The sequence below is a fragment of the Vespula vulgaris genome, chromosome 7 (genome assembly GCF_905475345.1).
Source record: "Vespula vulgaris chromosome 7, iyVesVulg1.1, whole genome shotgun sequence".
Classification (NCBI taxonomy): Eukaryota; Metazoa; Arthropoda; class Insecta; order Hymenoptera; family Vespidae; genus Vespula; species Vespula vulgaris.
Window position 1 is genome coordinate 5,069,218 of NC_066592.1, and position 15,406 is coordinate 5,084,623.

The following is a 15,406-nucleotide window of genomic DNA, read 5'->3' on the forward strand; positions in this document are numbered from 1 at the left end:
GAAATATTTGTGTATATACTTATTATCGTTCATATATATATATATATATATATATATATATATATATATATATATATACACTATATAATTGCATCAATAATATACTTTGAAAATAAATTATTTTAGTAGAGATCATAAATCAAGGTCATCTATTGAAGTTTATTGAATCTTCGTATTTTTACTAGTATAATTTTCGAAGAAATTCTTCCAGTAATTTAAGAAAAACTAGTTTGAAACATTTCATCGTCATCGATTGAAACATCTTCGTGTGCAACGTACTTAATCATCGATCAAATGAGATAAACAAGTTGATGGTGTGAAGCTACCTTAAAACATATTACCTCCACCTTCTTCTCTTTAGTTTCTTATATTACTTTCACTGGAGGACTATCCTCTCAGTCAGTTAACTGTCTATTCGCTAAGATAAGAAATATTCTCATAAGTTTTTTTCATGCTATCGATTTAAAAAAAGATGAAGAGTTTGATCGTAAGTGTTAGTTCATTTTTTTGTCGATTAATCTATAACATTTGTTTGACATTTCCATTTTGTACACAGAATATATGAAAAATTCTTATGAATGTATTAATAAAAGTAAATATTTCTTTTTCGCAATCAGATCGTCTTCGTTTTATCGACTTCCTGTCTCGGAGAGATCTCACACATTTTATCAGAATATTCGACAACTACCAGCACATTATTACCACCTCCACAACCATACAGTTTTCAATACAAAGCTGGGCGATATCCAGGACACGTTGATCGAATTCATCAAGAATCCGGAGATGGTTTTGGAACTATTTATGGTAAATGTTCTCGTATCTTCGGTTGTTTCTAACAATAATAACATTTGTTTATTAGGATCTTATTCGTTCATCGATCCTAAATACAAAGTACGAAGAGTGGAATATGTAGCTGATAAAAATGGATTTCATCCGTCGTTAATAAATTACGACGATACGCTTAAACAGCCTGTTGATTCTGAAGCTGTGAAACTCGCGAAAGAAAAACATTTGCAACTTTATAAAAAACTAGCTGAAGCTAATGCACAGGATATACAAATAAATATACCAAAGGTAATAAATTTTTATAAAAATATAATTTACATAATGTATCTTAGCAAAAAATGTCCTTGAAGATTGTTAAGATTATTCATTTCGCTTCCTTTCACTTGATTACGCACGTTATTTTTATAGGATTCTGTTAGTGTATTAAAAGCGAAGGACGAACATTTACAACTCTACCAGAAGATTGCCGAAGAACACGTGGCTATCGCATCTCAAAGAAAAGCAGAACGTGCAGCGTATGAAGCAACTTCGATCGTTAATGACGTTAATGAACATCAAACATATTAAAAAAATACTAATAAGAAAGAAAGATTGTTCATATAATATCAATAATATAAATTTAATTGTATAAAATCTTTCGGAATTTAAAAGCAAAAATTTTTACGCAATTTAAATTTGATAAAAAACGAATAATAGATTATAATTGATATATAAAACACGTGTTATTAATTATAAAAAACACGTGAATCACATACATATGAGTACCATTTTTGTACGAGTATCGGAAGTTTCTATATATATTAAAAAAAAAAGATAAATGCTATAATTACACTGTGTTGGTATAAAAGTCTAGGCGTGACAAAAAATAAAATTGTCACTATTCGTATCTCCGAAAAGATGAAGTTCTACGGTTTTTGGTTACTTCTTATTCTTGTATTCTGTATTACGGTATGGTCTTTTATTATTTTAAGAAACGTTTATGGAATATACTTTAGTAGTTTAGTAATTATATATTTCTTTCGTATATTTATCTATCGCTCGAAAAATGGGGCGTATCCTTATCATATCGTAGAATGTTACATGTACATGCATTGATTAATTTGACTATATTTTACCATGTATTTATATGAATTTTTATTAATAAAATAATAAATTAATATAAATAAAATGAAACATGAAATCATCCAAATTTGTCAATATACGTCTATATAATTTTTGATGATCATAAATAATTGTTAAACATATGATATAAATTTATTTAGATTACTGTGGGTAGGAACATCGATTATACCAAAAATGCTTTTTTAAAATCTAAAAGCATCGCTTGTCGAGGAAGAGGTTGGACAGGAGGAAATAATGGAGGAGGGGAAGAAGGTACTGGAACAAACGGAGGTGCTACTGATGGTGCAACAGGAGCTATGCCTAACATGGCATCTACTTTAATGCGCACTGCACAACAAGCAATGGGTGAAACTTTAATTTGATTTCTACAAATTAAATGTAGTTTTCCATTTCACATATGAATATATTACAGATACCATGATGGATACGATGTCAAATATGAATTCAATGGGGTAAATCGTATATTTGTTTAAAATTATTGCACCATGTATTAGACAATCAAACTTGCAAACATAGTGATATTATAGATACTTTATAATCATTATGTTCATGATCAAAAATGCTTCTTGTAGTTGTTAAAAATATTACTATTAAATAATAAAATAATAATTAATGAATACTATTACCTTAGTTTATATTAAAATAAGTCCTAATATTTAATATATAGATCGATAAATATAAAATTTATTTAATAACAATATTGGCAGAGTAACATTAGGAACAATGTAGTATAGGAAATTAATATAGGAAATATTGCGATTATAAACGTATTAACATATACGTGTAAATATTAATATAAAAAGTCTTGATATAAATTGAAATTATATTTCAGAGAACAATAATACATATCCAATATACATATGTATATATATTTTACGAAATGATACTGTAATAAACATGAAAAACTTCTTAACACTCTTCTTTACTTATTTACATTAATAATATATTTCTCTATTTACTATATAAAGAGATTAAGAAAATTACATTACCACACCTTATATAATTTTAAAATAACGGTTTCTATACTACATTGCAATTAATATTAACATGATTTCATTATACCCTTTACTTTTTCTATTTAAATGGTAATAAATATATTTTAGAATATTCTTATATAATTTAAAACTATTGTGAGTATTTCAAAAATCAATCTCTTGAAGAATACTTGAGAAACACAAAATATTGTAAAAATCTTATTTTATAATTTACTTTTATGTAGTATTGTAAAAAAAAAACATTACACGATTCTCTTACATACTATTTTTACATAATTGAATTATCTTATAAATTTTATAAAGCAAATTTATATTATAAATATTAAATCTACTACATTTCTTATGTTTAAATTTCTATGCTTATGCACATATCAAGGTCAAATATTAATTGAATCATGTTCTGTATGTATATGTATACTCCTATAGGAGTTAAATAATATTTTTTGTTAATATGATACACTTTACTTTTTCAGTAAATATGTAAGATCTTTATTCTGTTTTTGTAATGTAATATCTGTTCTTTCTGTCTTATCTGTTATATTGTCAATTAAATCACTTTGTGACTCAATCTCTTCTGAAAGTCCAATTGCTAAACCTTTTAATCGTGCTAGAGATCCACTCATTTCATCTAAATTTTTTTCTAGAACTTTTGTTATATTATTTGTGGATGAATTTGTTTTTCGATCTTCATCGTCATCATCATCTACAAGACCTCGAAATTTAAGCGATGGATGGTTATTAGCCATATTAGTTTGCACTTGATCTAAAGAATTAGATAAAGTTGGCGATGATGTAGATCCAAAACTTGTAGATTCTGGTAGTTTAGTAGATGGTATAGGAGTGTCAAGCGATTTTCCACTAAGATAATTTTTTAAACTACCAAAAACACTCTTTATACCTTGAATATGTTTTTGACTAAATCTTAATGTACTGTTAATATCATCCAACCTCTTTTCTGTCCTTTCTAATTGTTCTCTTTGCCTAATTAATTCCTGAAATTTTATCAATTAATTTTTACAATATACTTTACAGTTTTATATCTAAAATACTTTATTATTTATTTAATGAAAATATTTAAGTTAAAAAAATTTGTGAATTATATCTGTCATTTGGTTTTTGTTATATCGTAACCATTAAATTGCTATAATTATGATAATTTAGATATATACAAACTTCTGCTGTAGCTGCACCAATCTGTTCAGAGTCTCTTAAAAGAGAGATAGATCGCTCTGATGAATGGATAGTACGCTCTTCTATTTCTTTTCTACGTTGCATTAATTGTTGACGTTTAACTTCAAGTTCATTGTCAAAATTATTAACATAATTATACGATGAGCCAGATGCCCTTGTTGGTGCACTTTTTAAAAATGTCTCATCATCTATATCATCTTCTAATTCAAAAAATGGATTTTTTGTATCACTCAAATAATGTTGTCCTGCCATTTTGTACAATAACGTATAGCAACTGATAAATAATCTTGGAATTCGCTTCTCGAAAACCTTTGGTTGAATGACTTATCACGTATAACACACTACTAACATACATACGTATTCATGAGATTAATTCTCCTACCTATTGTTACAAAACTAACCTACGTAAGATAAAAGTTCACTCGGACGATATACACACAATTCTATGATTTTTAATAAATTTATACAAATTTAGCTAATATTACACAATTGAATATAATTGGACTTCTTTCAGAACTGTAAAAATTATATTTTACCGAAGGAATAATTCAAAAGTGTAAATAATTTCTTCTTAGATTTTCTTTTTGCGAAATTTTAATTCGTTAAATCTCCACCAGATAGCGCGAATAATAACATCACTGTACTTTCTATTGTAACAGGAAGTGCTCGCTACGCAAGTATTTTACTCAAGCTGTCAATAATACCTATAAAAAAGTGTATATAACATTATCAAAAGAAAAAAAACTTTAGCTTAATTCTATTATAAGTAATAAACTTTTTTTTATTAAAACAGCATGGATTTATCAAAACTCACAAATGAAAAGAAATTACATCTTTGTAAATGGTATTTTCGTGGTAGGTCAAATAAAATATTTCGTGATATCAAATGAACCAAAAAAAAAAGAAAAATATTCATGCATCATATTTTTAATTATAAGATATCATTTTTATTTTTTTTATATAGTTGGATTTGCATTTCTTCCGTTTCTTTGGACTGTTAATGCAATTTGGTTTATACGAGAGGCTTTTATTGTACCACCTTATGAGGAACAAAAACAGATTAAAAAATGTATGTATTAGATTATTACTTAATGTATTTCTTAAATTATTTCTTAAAAAAGATTTTTAATAAACGTATAATATTGTAGATGTAATATTTTCTGCCATTGGAGCTATCATATGGATGATTATTCTTGTTACTTGGGTTATAATATTTCAAACACAAAGAGCTGCATGGGGAGAATTTGCAGACAATATTAGTTATATCTTTCCTCTTGGTATACCTTAAAAACTCATATATGTCGTAATAATTAATCATCTGATAAGAAATACGCTTTCAAAAATACTATTTATTGTAATTTATAATTACTTTTTTACTTCAAAGATAATAATTGGTTCACATGTATAAAACTCAATTATTGTAAAAATATATCATTTATTTTACGATAATAATTAATAGTTAAATTAAAATTGAATAATTTTGTAAATATATACATAGTCAATCCATTTACATTTATAAAAAAGTTCTTGTATCTTAATCTTAAAATACATCTCATTTATACAGCCCTTCGTCGCTGTGCATACAATCGTATATCTTTATAAACTAATCTGGATAAAAACTGAAATAAATAAATTTATAAATATATATATACACACACACATACTCACAAGTGTGTGTATGCTATGTTTATATATGTATATATATTTATTTATAAAATTTACTTACAAGTAGAGCTAACATGTTTGCAAACATGAGCATATAAAAAACATTATGCCATCCTGCCCATTGAGAAACAAATCCTGTTAATAGTGGACCAACTGCAGCACCAATACTACCTGTTCCATCAATAATTGCAGTGACTGTTGCTAAAGCTTTGGAACTGTCCCCCAAACTAGGATGAGTTCCTAATTCAGCAGATACTGCAGTTGTTATTAAAGCATATGGTCCATTAACCAACAGTCCTGTTGTTAATAATAATAGTATACTAATACTTAAACTCATACTTTCTAAATAATCGTAAATAAATAACTGAAAAACAAACATTAATTATCATTATAATAAATTAACATGATTTAATGAATATTTTTTGGTATAAAAGATATTACTGTTGGAATTGCAAATCCAAGCATTACAGCACACGTTAAAGCACTCATACCACTGTAGTCTGATAAAATACCAGCAACTATTGCACCTGCAATACCTCCTACATCAAATAATGCTGATAAATATGCACTTAATGTTGTACTATATGTACCTAAGAAGTAGAAATGTAGATAATGATATATATTGGTTATTAATAATTTTTTCATTATTGTATTATTTTACTAACTTGAAACTGCAATATACAATGGCAACCAGTAAAGCAATGTGTAGCTTACAAGTTTGGCAAAAAATAATGAAGAAGAATATTCGAGTACACCGGGTATATTTATAGCTCCAAAAAATCCAATAGCATTTTCTCTGGCATGATTATGTAAACGTCTATTTGTTGATAACATTGGACTTGTTTCAGATCTTAAACTTGCTAAATCCTTTCAAAATAAAAAACTATATTATATTTAACTATTACAAATTAAGTACATTAAGTATTATATAATAATTCATAGTTAATATTTTAACTACAAGGTCACTGAAAATGTGCATGCACTTACGTTAGTAACATTTTGTTCACGGTAGACACAGCGATAGATGACACGCTATGTAAAGGAAACGGGTATTTTTTAGTGGGCATATTATGTCAAATGTATAAATTATATGAATTAAAAAAATTCAACTATATATGTAGTTTGTCAGTATCATTGCAAACACCATAAAATTACTTGTTATTCTGGAATACTACAAAATAAACTAATACATGAAGAAAAAACAGAAAAGAGAATTAATAATAATAACATTTCTAAATTTGAAAAAACTGATGATAATTGTCATGCTTGTACTTCATGTATCAACGTGCAATTTGCTTTAGTTAGATGGGAAATTAAAACATATTTCTATTGTTGTTTTACTAAAAACATTATTAAATGTAATGTTATTTTATTATTGACTATAATTAAAATAGCAATGATATATGCAATATGCATTATTTATCATAATATCAGAATATTATTATATAGTATCATTTTACTATACATTATAACTAAAAACTTACATCTTCTCCATTAGTATGAGATTCTTCAACATCTTCAATACTATCTTCATCTGAACTATTTCCATCTAATTGTCTATATCCAATAGAATTAGGAAGAGAACATCCTACATCAGTGGGTGTAGGTACTAAGAATAAAAAAATGATAAATCCTGCCAAACCCATTATAGCTCCTGGTATCATGAAACTTAAACCCCAATCAGATTCAACAAATTTAGCTGCAATTAAAGTGCCCAATATATTTCCTAAAGATGTATGAGAATTCCATATTCCAAAAATTAAGCCTCGTTTTCCTTTTCCAAACCAATTTCCCACAACTGTTACCACACCTGGCCAACCTGAAGTTTGAAATACTCCACCTGCAGCCTAAAAGAAATTAAATTTTGCTCTAAATAATATACATTTTTGTATCATAAGGTAAACTATTATTAAATATAATTGTTTAAAACATTTATATGATATTAATACCAACCTGAACCAAAATAAAATACCATAGATTATGTATCTTATATGATCTAGCAATTCCAAATAAATAACAAGAAATACCAGATGTTAGCATACCAAGGGAAATGAAATAACGTAGATTAACACGTTCAGCAATAAATCCACTACATGAAAAAATAAAAAGTTAATTTTAATGCAATTTTTTTGACACTATAATGATTAATAAGCTCACTTTAAAGCGTCACCTGAGAAACATGGCAGCTGCATATGCAAATAGAAATGCTGAATCTAACATACCAAGTAATGCTGGAGCATTTGATGTGTCTATTAAAATACAAATAATTTAATGAAGTCTAATAACATATAAAAATGTTTTTATAATATATACTTTGATAAAATAATATAAATAAATATTAATTACCAAATGGAGCCCAATCACACCATGTATCTCGATTGGTATCATTAATTATAATATCAGGTGGTGGTGATAAATTACTACAGTTAAGGCTTAATACATTTTTTACCACAGATATAGGCTTTCTTGTCATATGGTAACAGGTATATGATAAATACGTAAGAGCGAATATACCTCCTTGATGCCATATAAGTCGATTAATACGACGATGAGGACAACATTTAGATGTTATATATTCAATCATTTGTAAACCCCATGGGGCATCTTTTAGTAATATCATATTTAAAAATATTTACTAAGTACTTTTTAATGCAATTGTAATTTATTACACTTGTATATGTTTAAATGCAAGTCTATACTTTCTTATTAATATCAAAGTAAATAATTTAGATTAAAATATTAATTATACAGATAAGTACAAAGAGTTTTCATTGAATAGAAAGATATTTCGATGCTTTCTTTTGACAATTGTTATATTATATTAAAAAACTAATATAATACTTGTATATATATATATATATACATATATATATAACTTTACATTTGTACATAAATACTGTTGTCATAAACATAAGGACAGTATTTAAAACACTACACTATTTTTAGGACATATATTATAAAACTCAACATAATTTAATTAGTTTTAATTGTTCTCCATGAACAAGATAAAATAAGAATTAAAATAATGAAATTGATAAAAAGAATGTACAGACCAGAATGTACTACATGAATCATAACCTAAAACAAAGTAAACAAAGAAAATAATTGTAATTATAAGTATATAAGAATGACTAAGTTGTATTAATTGCTCACTTTGAACGAACTAAAAACTGTAACTATTAAACACACCTGACATAGTATAGTAATTCTAAATGGAATGTTTATTGTCCTGAGTAACAAAGCGTGACAACTGGTCAAACATGAAACATACACTAAGCCTCGAAGGAAACCTTGACTTATTACGACATTCAGGAAACAACGTTTAAATCGTTCCAATACAAAGTTCAATAAATTTATTGCAATTGCGCGAAATTTGAATTAAAAGTGAACAAAGAATTTGGCACGCATATAATAATAAAGTTTTATATTTTGTATGTTAGATGAATTAGATTTAATAAAAATAGAAAAAAATAATTAAAAAATAAATTCTTGTAGAAAAAAAAAATAGAAATTCTTGTAGTGTTTTAAGATAAAAAGTCATCTATCATAACCATAAACAAAAAGACAGCTCTTTTTATAATTTTTAATAAATGTATATTTTTTAAATTAAAATTACTTTAACTTATGAATTTTTAATATGATTATTCTACATGTATGTACATAAATATTGTAGCTTCGAATTATATTTTAATTACATTTTATTTTTATAACCATCGGTTGTAAACAAGTAATGTAGTAGACGTGTAGATATCAAAATTTAATTTTTTTTAATATATTTTTTGCAAAATTAAGATGCCAATATGCTAATTGAAGAATGTGCATCTATTCTCCAATGGCATCCAGAAATAATACTTACTTCGACTTCACCAGTATCATGGCAAGGCTATCTAATAATCGCATGTCCTTTGAATACTATAGAAAAACGGAAAATTAAACTGAAACTAACTTTACCAAATTATCCAGTGTTACACAATGCAGTGCTTAATTTTGGTAAAAGTTTCGCTTTTTTACGGAAGAGAACATTTATTAAAAGTGTAAACGATTTGATTAAAAGGGCTTCCTCAGTATCATCTTTTTTAAGATTACTACAATCACTTATTGTAAGTTTCTTTTTATAATAACTGAAAATTTTTTTTTAATAGAATCATAATTAAGTAAAGTTATATTCTAATGTAGAGTGAATCTATTGGTAAATTAAATGAAGAATATAATGTACCAATTGATCTATCACCGACTGCCATACTTCAAGATTTAAAAGATATCTTTGAATCTCAGTCTGTAAGTTTTAAAATATGAAAACATAAGTTTAAATACAATTTTATAATAGGTATGCATTCTAATCATATTATTTTTCCAAGGATATTAAACTATCATCTAATAGTTCATTAAATATAATAAAGTTATCATTAAGGAACATTCATATTGTATTAAAAAAAACTAATGATAATATTAATCCATGGAATGTTATATCCAATGATTTACCCGAAATACCTGTATTAGGATCTTTTAACCAGAAAATATCTTCCATAACTACTGTAATAAATAAATTTAAGCAACAAGTAGAAATATTTGATAATTTATGGGAAGTTCTTTCAGAAATTGATAGGTAAATTTGGATATATAATTAGATAAAATACATTTTAACATACACACATCATTTTAACATTCTATAAAATTATTGTTTACAGAAATTGCTGTATATTAGATCCAATTCCTCCAAAGCCATATCATTTATATAGACGTATATATTTATCACAATCACTGTCCATGCTAATTACAATAAACCCTCTAAATCCTACTTCACTTCCAGAACTCAAATTTTTAGGTAGTGATGTAGATGTACAAAGACAAAAAGATATTATTTCTGAGAATATGCATGTATGTATTATGCATAAAAATTACACAATATTAGTAATAGCTTAATTATGTTTATTACTATTATAATTTTGCAGACATGGAATTCAGAAAATGGCATATTAGAAAATTTATTCATTTTGTTAAATATATCTAAATTCCCTCAAAAACAAGAACAATGTGATAGCATTGATGATAAAAATTGTATGTTTATGGATGAAGAATGTTGTATTTGTTTCTCCTTGAAATCAGATAAGGAACAGTTTCCAAATAAAATTTGCGATAATATTAAATGTAGAAGACACTTTCATACAGAATGTTTGTTACAGGTATATAAAATTTCTTTAAAAAATGTTAAAAAAATGTTTATTTGTACTAATTTATTAAATTTATATGATTATTTTAGTGGTTACAAGCAGTAGCTGGAAACCAAGTTGCATTTGGTCACATACATGGTGCCTGTCCTCATTGTGAAGAAAATATATCCTGTCCTATTAATTGATTTAATAATTAATCACAATCAATCAAAATAATAAAAATAAATCTTTTTATTTGAATACATGTATATGAGAATAATTATTTTCTCTTGACCATTGTTCAACAGATTGATTGAATTCATTTGTACCACATATTAAAATTAAAGTTGTTTCTGGTTTACCAGATTGTAAATAATTATAAATTGACTGTTTAGTTAAACGCCCATTTTCAATATTAATACCATGAATATTTTGGTTACTACCTAAAAAAAAATTGTTCATAGAAATTCATTGTTACCTCACAATATTATGCATATTATTAAGATACCTGAAATCAGATTTTCTGATATATGTAATGTACATACAAAATTCCAATAATCTGATAAATATTGTAATTCTTTTTTCATAGGCACACATAAGATTGATCGAAATCCAGCAATAAGATTTATTCTGGTTTCTTCTATTTCATTTTCAACAATTACTTTAGCTAAAGAATAAACTGCTGTAATTCCAGAGCCTATACAAAATATAATGATTTCCTGAAAGCTTTAATCAAAGTAAAAAGTATGATACATTATAACTTTTATAACAATCTTATAACACACCTGTTATACTCATATCTAAAATCCCCATATGGTCCTCTGATCTCAAATTCATCATTCTTTTTTGCATTATTTAGAAGCTGACTAAATTTACCTGATGGGTATACTTTTACAAGAAGTAGCAAATTTTTATTTGACCAAGAAATAGGTGTGTAAGCTTTTGACATAGAATCAACATGTAATATAATATGTTGTCCAGGAATAATATATAAAGACATATCATTGTCGATATTACTTTCTATATAAAATATACAATTAATTATGAATTTTTAGTAAAACTTTAATTTTTATAAAATAAGCATATTAAATTACCTTTATATTCTAACCGTATAAAAATATAATTTTCAGAAGCTTCATAAATATCACTAACTATAAAAGAATTAAAAGAGGTTGGAGATATTAAATTTCTCATGGGTTTTATAATTATATTATTTTTTCTTCTTTCTTCCCATTGTTTTAATAACTTTTGATGAATATCTAAAATACAAGGATTACAACCACTTCCACAACAACTTTCCTCGGGAGGAGTTTCAGGTCGTTTGTCATAAATATCTTCGTCTTTGTTAGAAATCATTTTTAATGAAATACTTCTGCTTTGATTTAATTAATACTATGAAATAATTCAATAATCATATTTTATCTTTCAATGACAAAGAAATAGCATTATTACTCAAATATTAAAAGCGTGAACTTTAGTATGACCACTCGTGCAAATCACATGCGAGTATAAATGAGTAAAAACATTAATATAATAACCTATTGATCATTTAAAATGAACCGTTTAATGTTTGATATTAGTCGACATTTTTTATTAAATCTATGTATACTGAGTTCTAGCCTATGTTATATATATACGTCCTTTGAAGTGTCATTCAAATTGTATTATATACATTCAGCGTATATATATATTTGAATTTACAAAAGAACATCATTTTAAATTTAACCTTCGAACATATTGTAATAAGATTAATTAAAGATACGTCATTGTCAGGTCATCATGCAAATAAAATTACTGTGTGTAATAATGTATATTAAATTTTTATTCCTGCTATCAATCGTCGCGCATGCGAAAGAGAAAACTTCAACGTTTAAAATTCAACCAATCAGAATCAATCCATTAAAAACAGCAATATTTAAAATACAGTCAAATGCAAATTTATGTACGCACTATAAGACAATCTTTAATTATAATACTTTATCTAAATGTTTATTTCTATAATAATTAAGTACAAATTCTAATTTATTATCTATATATATTATAGTGAGAAAATCATTTGCAAAACGTAGAGAAGAATATGCAGAAGTTATTAAAAGTATACATATGGAGGATAAGCATGATCGTAAATTAATAATAATCATAGAATTAATTGAACATATAGTAGATTCTATTCAAGATAGTTCAACATTAATAGATAATGCCAGATCTAATCTTAGCAATGGAACTTTTCCAAAGAGTGATAGTATTATAGAGGGTAAGTCATATATACATTAATATTATATTTACATTTGCAAAAAATAAACAACATTATGCGAAAGATAAACATTATAAAATCAACAGCTCAGATTATATATTGTTGATATCATTTTTGTTAATCTTATAGCCTTGTTTGTGATATTGGAGAACGTAGCTTTTTTTGGAGATATTGTTCTTCATTTCCCAGATATGGTTCCTAAAATTTTAAGGCTTGAAAAAAAATGGAGAGAAATACTAATGTTATCTGCACAATATACTGATTCAATTCAACATTTTGTGGACGAATCTACTAGTGCTGTAATTTCTTTAGCTAAACAAGAACTTAATAACTTAAAACGAAAATCTGGATCTACAAATTATGGAAAAAGTAATAATTTGTCCAATGAAAAAAAATTAAAGGGATTCACAAAACCCGTGAAATTAGAATTATAAACATTCTTGTGATAGTTTCAATAAAATAGGATATATTTAAAAATATTCTTTAATTTAAATAAATTACTTAAAAAGATTTATATTTTGATTCACTTAATGTCAACATTGACAAAAAATTTGTTCTTTATATATTACAGATATCATACATAGATTTATATATTTATATTAATTCTTGAAATATTTATAATTCATTTAATATATTTGTATATAGGTATGAAGTAAGTATGTACATATGTGTTAAATACGGTTTGATATTAATATAAACAAAAATAACATTATCATATAAAAATTAAAAGCATAATCTATATTATAACTAGTGTAAATCATATGTGAGTATAAATAAATATAAAACATATTATCATTAGGTTTAAAATGAATATTATTTGTTAAAGCAATTGATATTAGTTGACACTTTTTATTGGATCTATATTTGACCTTTATTCTGTTATTTATATACGTCCTTAGAAGTGTCACTTAAATTATATCAGACATACTCAGTATATACACACACACACACATTTGTTTGTATTTATGAAATAACATCATTCTAACGCATTGTTACGAACACATTGTAATAAGATTAATTAATTATACTTCTTTTTTAAGCCATCATGCAAAAAAAATTACTGTATGTGTCGATATATATTAAATTTTTATTAATATTTTCAACGTTCGCGCATGCGAAAGAGCAAACTTCAAAATTTAAAGGGCTACCAACCAAATACGATCTGATAAAAAGAGCAACGTTCGAGTTAAAACCAAATGGAGAATTATGTACGCACTATAAGGCAATTTTTATTATTATAATACTTTATTTAAATATTTATTTTACACTCCAAATTAAAAAAATTATATATATATGTATATATATTATAGTTAAAAAATCGCTTGTAAACCATGTACAAGAGCATAAAGAAGTTATAAAAATATTAGAAGATATTGATATGTATGAACGTAGATATAAAATGATCCAGCAAGTTACTATAGATACGATTGACATTATTGAACGTAAAACATCAATGCTAGAGAATACTATATCGAATTTTACCAAGGGAATCAACTCAAATAATGATATTATAGATGGTAAGTCATATTTGAAAAAAATGAACATAACATTAGACGAAGGATAAATATTATAAAATCAATAACTCATATTATATGTTGTTGATATCATTTTTGTTGATCTTATAGCCTTGTTTTTTATATTGGAACAAACAGCTTTTTTTGGAAATGTTGTTCTTAGTTTTCCGGAAATTACTCGTAAAATATTAAAAAGTCAAAATATGTGGAAAGAAATAATAATTTGGTCTTTTAATTTTACTAGTAAAATGGAATATTTGGTGGATGAATCCATTATTACTGAAATTTCTTTAGCTATTGAAGAACTTAATAATACAAAACAAAAATCTGAATTGACAAATTATAGAGAAAATAATTATTTGCCTAAAAAAAAAACGTTCAAAAAAGGAATGACAAAACAGAAAAGAGGTCCAAAATTAATAAAATACGATTTATGAACATTTTTGTGGTAGTTCCAATAAAAAATAAGAAATATTTTTTAATTTAAATAAATCATTTAAAAACATTTATATTTTGATTTACTTTATATTAACATTAACAAAAATCTTTTCTACTTTTATGTGTTATAGAATTCATATGTAGACTCATATATTTGTATTAATCCTCAAAATCCATATAATTCATTTAATATATTTGTATGTAGATATGAAGTATGTGTGTATGTTAAATATAATTTGAAGATATTTTATATTATTTTATATTTTATATTAACAACATATCAGATTCACA

The 15,406-nt window shown here is 25.4% G+C and overlaps 8 protein-coding genes across 16 annotated transcripts; 5 read left to right on the plus strand and 3 right to left on the minus strand.

The window, feature by feature from the left end:
* The first annotated feature begins 148 nt into the window (after positions 1 to 148).
* On the plus strand, positions 149 to 2,530 carry LOC127065120 (uncharacterized). 3 transcript variants are annotated; one of them, XM_050997045.1, is made up of 6 exons: positions 149 to 493; positions 618 to 804; positions 860 to 1,074; positions 1,195 to 1,734; positions 2,049 to 2,253; positions 2,321 to 2,530. In XM_050997045.1, exons 1-4 carry the CDS (start codon positions 473 to 475, stop codon positions 1,351 to 1,353), a joined length of 582 nt encoding a protein of 193 aa, XP_050853002.1. In that variant the 5' UTR covers positions 149 to 472; the 3' UTR covers positions 1,354 to 1,734; positions 2,049 to 2,253; positions 2,321 to 2,530. The 3 variants fall into 3 exon arrangements, with proteins under 3 accessions (XP_050853002.1, XP_050853003.1, XP_050853004.1); XM_050997047.1 differs by having other exon boundaries at positions 157 to 487; XM_050997046.1 differs by lacking the exons at positions 2,049 to 2,253; positions 2,321 to 2,530 and having other exon boundaries at positions 1,195 to 1,969.
* A 186-nt stretch (positions 2,531 to 2,716) lies between these two features.
* Positions 2,717 to 4,679, minus strand: LOC127065116 (synaptosomal-associated protein 29). The gene is made up of 2 exons (XM_050997039.1): positions 4,077 to 4,679; positions 2,717 to 3,895 (listed from the first exon to the last, which is right to left on the minus strand). Exons 1-2 carry the CDS (start codon positions 4,344 to 4,346, stop codon positions 3,365 to 3,367), a joined length of 801 nt encoding a protein of 266 aa, XP_050852996.1. The 5' UTR covers positions 4,347 to 4,679; the 3' UTR covers positions 2,717 to 3,364.
* A 65-nt stretch (positions 4,680 to 4,744) lies between these two features.
* Positions 4,745 to 5,660, plus strand: LOC127065124 (gamma-secretase subunit pen-2). The gene is made up of 3 exons (XM_050997052.1): positions 4,745 to 4,949; positions 5,059 to 5,163; positions 5,243 to 5,660. The coding sequence occupies exons 1-3, from the start codon at positions 4,889 to 4,891 to the stop codon at positions 5,380 to 5,382; spliced, it is 306 nt and encodes a 101-aa protein (XP_050853009.1). The 5' UTR covers positions 4,745 to 4,888; the 3' UTR covers positions 5,383 to 5,660.
* LOC127065092 (glucose-6-phosphate exchanger SLC37A2) lies at positions 5,510 to 9,089 on the minus strand. 4 transcript variants are annotated; one of them, XM_050996987.1, is made up of 10 exons: positions 8,949 to 9,089; positions 8,106 to 8,837; positions 7,930 to 8,008; positions 7,713 to 7,848; positions 7,244 to 7,606; positions 6,747 to 6,791; positions 6,425 to 6,626; positions 6,201 to 6,349; positions 5,821 to 6,123; positions 5,510 to 5,713 (listed from the first exon to the last, which is right to left on the minus strand). In XM_050996987.1, the coding sequence occupies exons 2-10, from the start codon at positions 8,377 to 8,379 to the stop codon at positions 5,651 to 5,653; spliced, it is 1,614 nt and encodes a 537-aa protein (XP_050852944.1). In that variant the 5' UTR covers positions 8,380 to 8,837; positions 8,949 to 9,089; the 3' UTR covers positions 5,510 to 5,650. The 4 variants fall into 4 exon arrangements, with proteins under 4 accessions (XP_050852944.1, XP_050852945.1, XP_050852947.1 ...); XM_050996988.1 differs by having other exon boundaries at positions 8,913 to 9,053; XM_050996990.1 differs by lacking the exon at positions 8,949 to 9,089 and having other exon boundaries at positions 7,917 to 8,008; positions 8,106 to 8,253.
* Positions 9,090 to 9,277: 188 nt separating this feature from the next.
* On the plus strand, positions 9,278 to 11,163 carry LOC127065103 (E3 ubiquitin-protein ligase FANCL). The gene is made up of 7 exons (XM_050997013.1): positions 9,278 to 9,411; positions 9,552 to 9,859; positions 9,936 to 10,037; positions 10,118 to 10,365; positions 10,448 to 10,637; positions 10,712 to 10,942; positions 11,020 to 11,163. Exons 2-7 carry the CDS (start codon positions 9,560 to 9,562, stop codon positions 11,113 to 11,115), a joined length of 1,167 nt encoding a protein of 388 aa, XP_050852970.1. The 5' UTR covers positions 9,278 to 9,411; positions 9,552 to 9,559; the 3' UTR covers positions 11,116 to 11,163.
* Positions 11,144 to 12,579, minus strand: LOC127065110 (NADH-cytochrome b5 reductase-like). Of its 3 annotated transcripts, none has more exons than XM_050997031.1 (4): positions 12,004 to 12,579; positions 11,695 to 11,929; positions 11,455 to 11,635; positions 11,144 to 11,352 (listed from the first exon to the last, which is right to left on the minus strand). In XM_050997031.1, exons 1-4 carry the CDS (start codon positions 12,263 to 12,265, stop codon positions 11,305 to 11,307), a joined length of 726 nt encoding a protein of 241 aa, XP_050852988.1. In that variant the 5' UTR covers positions 12,266 to 12,579; the 3' UTR covers positions 11,144 to 11,304. The 3 variants fall into 3 exon arrangements, with proteins under 3 accessions (XP_050852988.1, XP_050852986.1, XP_050852987.1); XM_050997029.1 differs by having other exon boundaries at positions 11,418 to 11,635; positions 12,004 to 12,559; XM_050997030.1 differs by having other exon boundaries at positions 11,144 to 11,348; positions 11,418 to 11,635; positions 12,004 to 12,501.
* A 109-nt stretch (positions 12,580 to 12,688) lies between these two features.
* Positions 12,689 to 13,989, plus strand: LOC127065118 (coiled-coil domain-containing protein 134-like). The gene is made up of 3 exons (XM_050997043.1): positions 12,689 to 12,851; positions 12,954 to 13,163; positions 13,293 to 13,989. Exons 1-3 carry the CDS (start codon positions 12,689 to 12,691, stop codon positions 13,595 to 13,597), a joined length of 678 nt encoding a protein of 225 aa, XP_050853000.1. The 3' UTR covers positions 13,598 to 13,989.
* Positions 13,990 to 14,039: 50 nt separating this feature from the next.
* LOC127065117 (coiled-coil domain-containing protein 134-like) lies at positions 14,040 to 15,366 on the plus strand. 2 transcript variants are annotated; one of them, XM_050997042.1, is made up of 3 exons: positions 14,040 to 14,371; positions 14,474 to 14,680; positions 14,789 to 15,343. In XM_050997042.1, exons 1-3 carry the CDS (start codon positions 14,209 to 14,211, stop codon positions 15,112 to 15,114), a joined length of 696 nt encoding a protein of 231 aa, XP_050852999.1. In that variant the 5' UTR covers positions 14,040 to 14,208; the 3' UTR covers positions 15,115 to 15,343. The 2 variants fall into 2 exon arrangements, with proteins under 2 accessions (XP_050852999.1, XP_050852998.1); XM_050997041.1 differs by having other exon boundaries at positions 14,040 to 14,680; positions 14,789 to 15,366.
* The last annotated feature ends 40 nt before the right edge of the window (positions 15,367 to 15,406 follow it).

Coding starts and splice junctions, on each gene's coding strand:
- LOC127065120 (XM_050997045.1), top strand. CDS start 473: ATGAAGAGTTTGATCGTAAGT. Junction 805..859: donor TGGTTTTGGAACTATTTATG/GTAAATGTTCTC, acceptor TTTGTTTATTAG/GATCTTATTCGTTCATCGAT. Junction 1,075..1,194: donor TACAAATAAATATACCAAAG/GTAATAAATTTT, acceptor TTATTTTTATAG/GATTCTGTTAGTGTATTAAA.
- LOC127065116 (XM_050997039.1), bottom strand. CDS start 4,346: ATGGCAGGACAACATTATTTGAGTGATACAAAAAATCCATTTTTTGAA. Junction 3,896..4,076: donor TTGGTGCAGCTACAGCAGAA/GTTTGTATATAT, acceptor ATAAAATTTCAG/GAATTAATTAGGCAAAGAGA.
- LOC127065124 (XM_050997052.1), top strand. CDS start 4,889: ATGGATTTATCAAAACTCACAAATGAAAAGAAATTACATCTTTGTAAA. Junction 4,950..5,058: donor TTGTAAATGGTATTTTCGTG/GTAGGTCAAATA, acceptor TTTTTTATATAG/TTGGATTTGCATTTCTTCCG. Junction 5,164..5,242: donor ACAAAAACAGATTAAAAAAT/GTATGTATTAGA, acceptor ATAATATTGTAG/ATGTAATATTTTCTGCCATT.
- LOC127065092 (XM_050996987.1), bottom strand. CDS start 8,379: ATGATATTACTAAAAGATGCCCCATGGGGTTTACAAATGATTGAATAT. Junction 8,009..8,105: donor GTGTGATTGGGCTCCATTTG/GTAATTAATATT, acceptor GTATTTTAATAG/ACACATCAAATGCTCCAGCA. Junction 6,627..6,746: donor GTGAACAAAATGTTACTAAC/GTAAGTGCATGC, acceptor TTATTTTGAAAG/GATTTAGCAAGTTTAAGATC.
- LOC127065103 (XM_050997013.1), top strand. CDS start 9,560: ATGCTAATTGAAGAATGTGCATCTATTCTCCAATGGCATCCAGAAATA. Junction 10,038..10,117: donor ATATCTTTGAATCTCAGTCT/GTAAGTTTTAAA, acceptor TATTTTTCCAAG/GATATTAAACTATCATCTAA. Junction 10,943..11,019: donor ATACAGAATGTTTGTTACAG/GTATATAAAATT, acceptor TGATTATTTTAG/TGGTTACAAGCAGTAGCTGG.
- LOC127065110 (XM_050997029.1), bottom strand. CDS start 12,265: ATGATTTCTAACAAAGACGAAGATATTTATGACAAACGACCTGAAACT. Junction 11,636..11,694: donor TTTAGATATGAGTATAACAG/GTGTGTTATAAG, acceptor CTTTGATTAAAG/CTTTCAGGAAATCATTATAT. Junction 11,353..11,417: donor ATCAGAAAATCTGATTTCAG/GTATCTTAATAA, acceptor ATTTTTTTTTAG/GTAGTAACCAAAATATTCAT.
- LOC127065118 (XM_050997043.1), top strand. CDS start 12,689: ATGCAAATAAAATTACTGTGTGTAATAATGTATATTAAATTTTTATTC. Junction 12,852..12,953: donor ACAGTCAAATGCAAATTTAT/GTACGCACTATA, acceptor TATATATTATAG/TGAGAAAATCATTTGCAAAA. Junction 13,164..13,292: donor GAGTGATAGTATTATAGAGG/GTAAGTCATATA, acceptor TTAATCTTATAG/CCTTGTTTGTGATATTGGAG.
- LOC127065117 (XM_050997041.1), top strand. CDS start 14,209: ATGCAAAAAAAATTACTGTATGTGTCGATATATATTAAATTTTTATTA. Junction 14,681..14,788: donor AAATAATGATATTATAGATG/GTAAGTCATATT, acceptor TTGATCTTATAG/CCTTGTTTTTTATATTGGAA.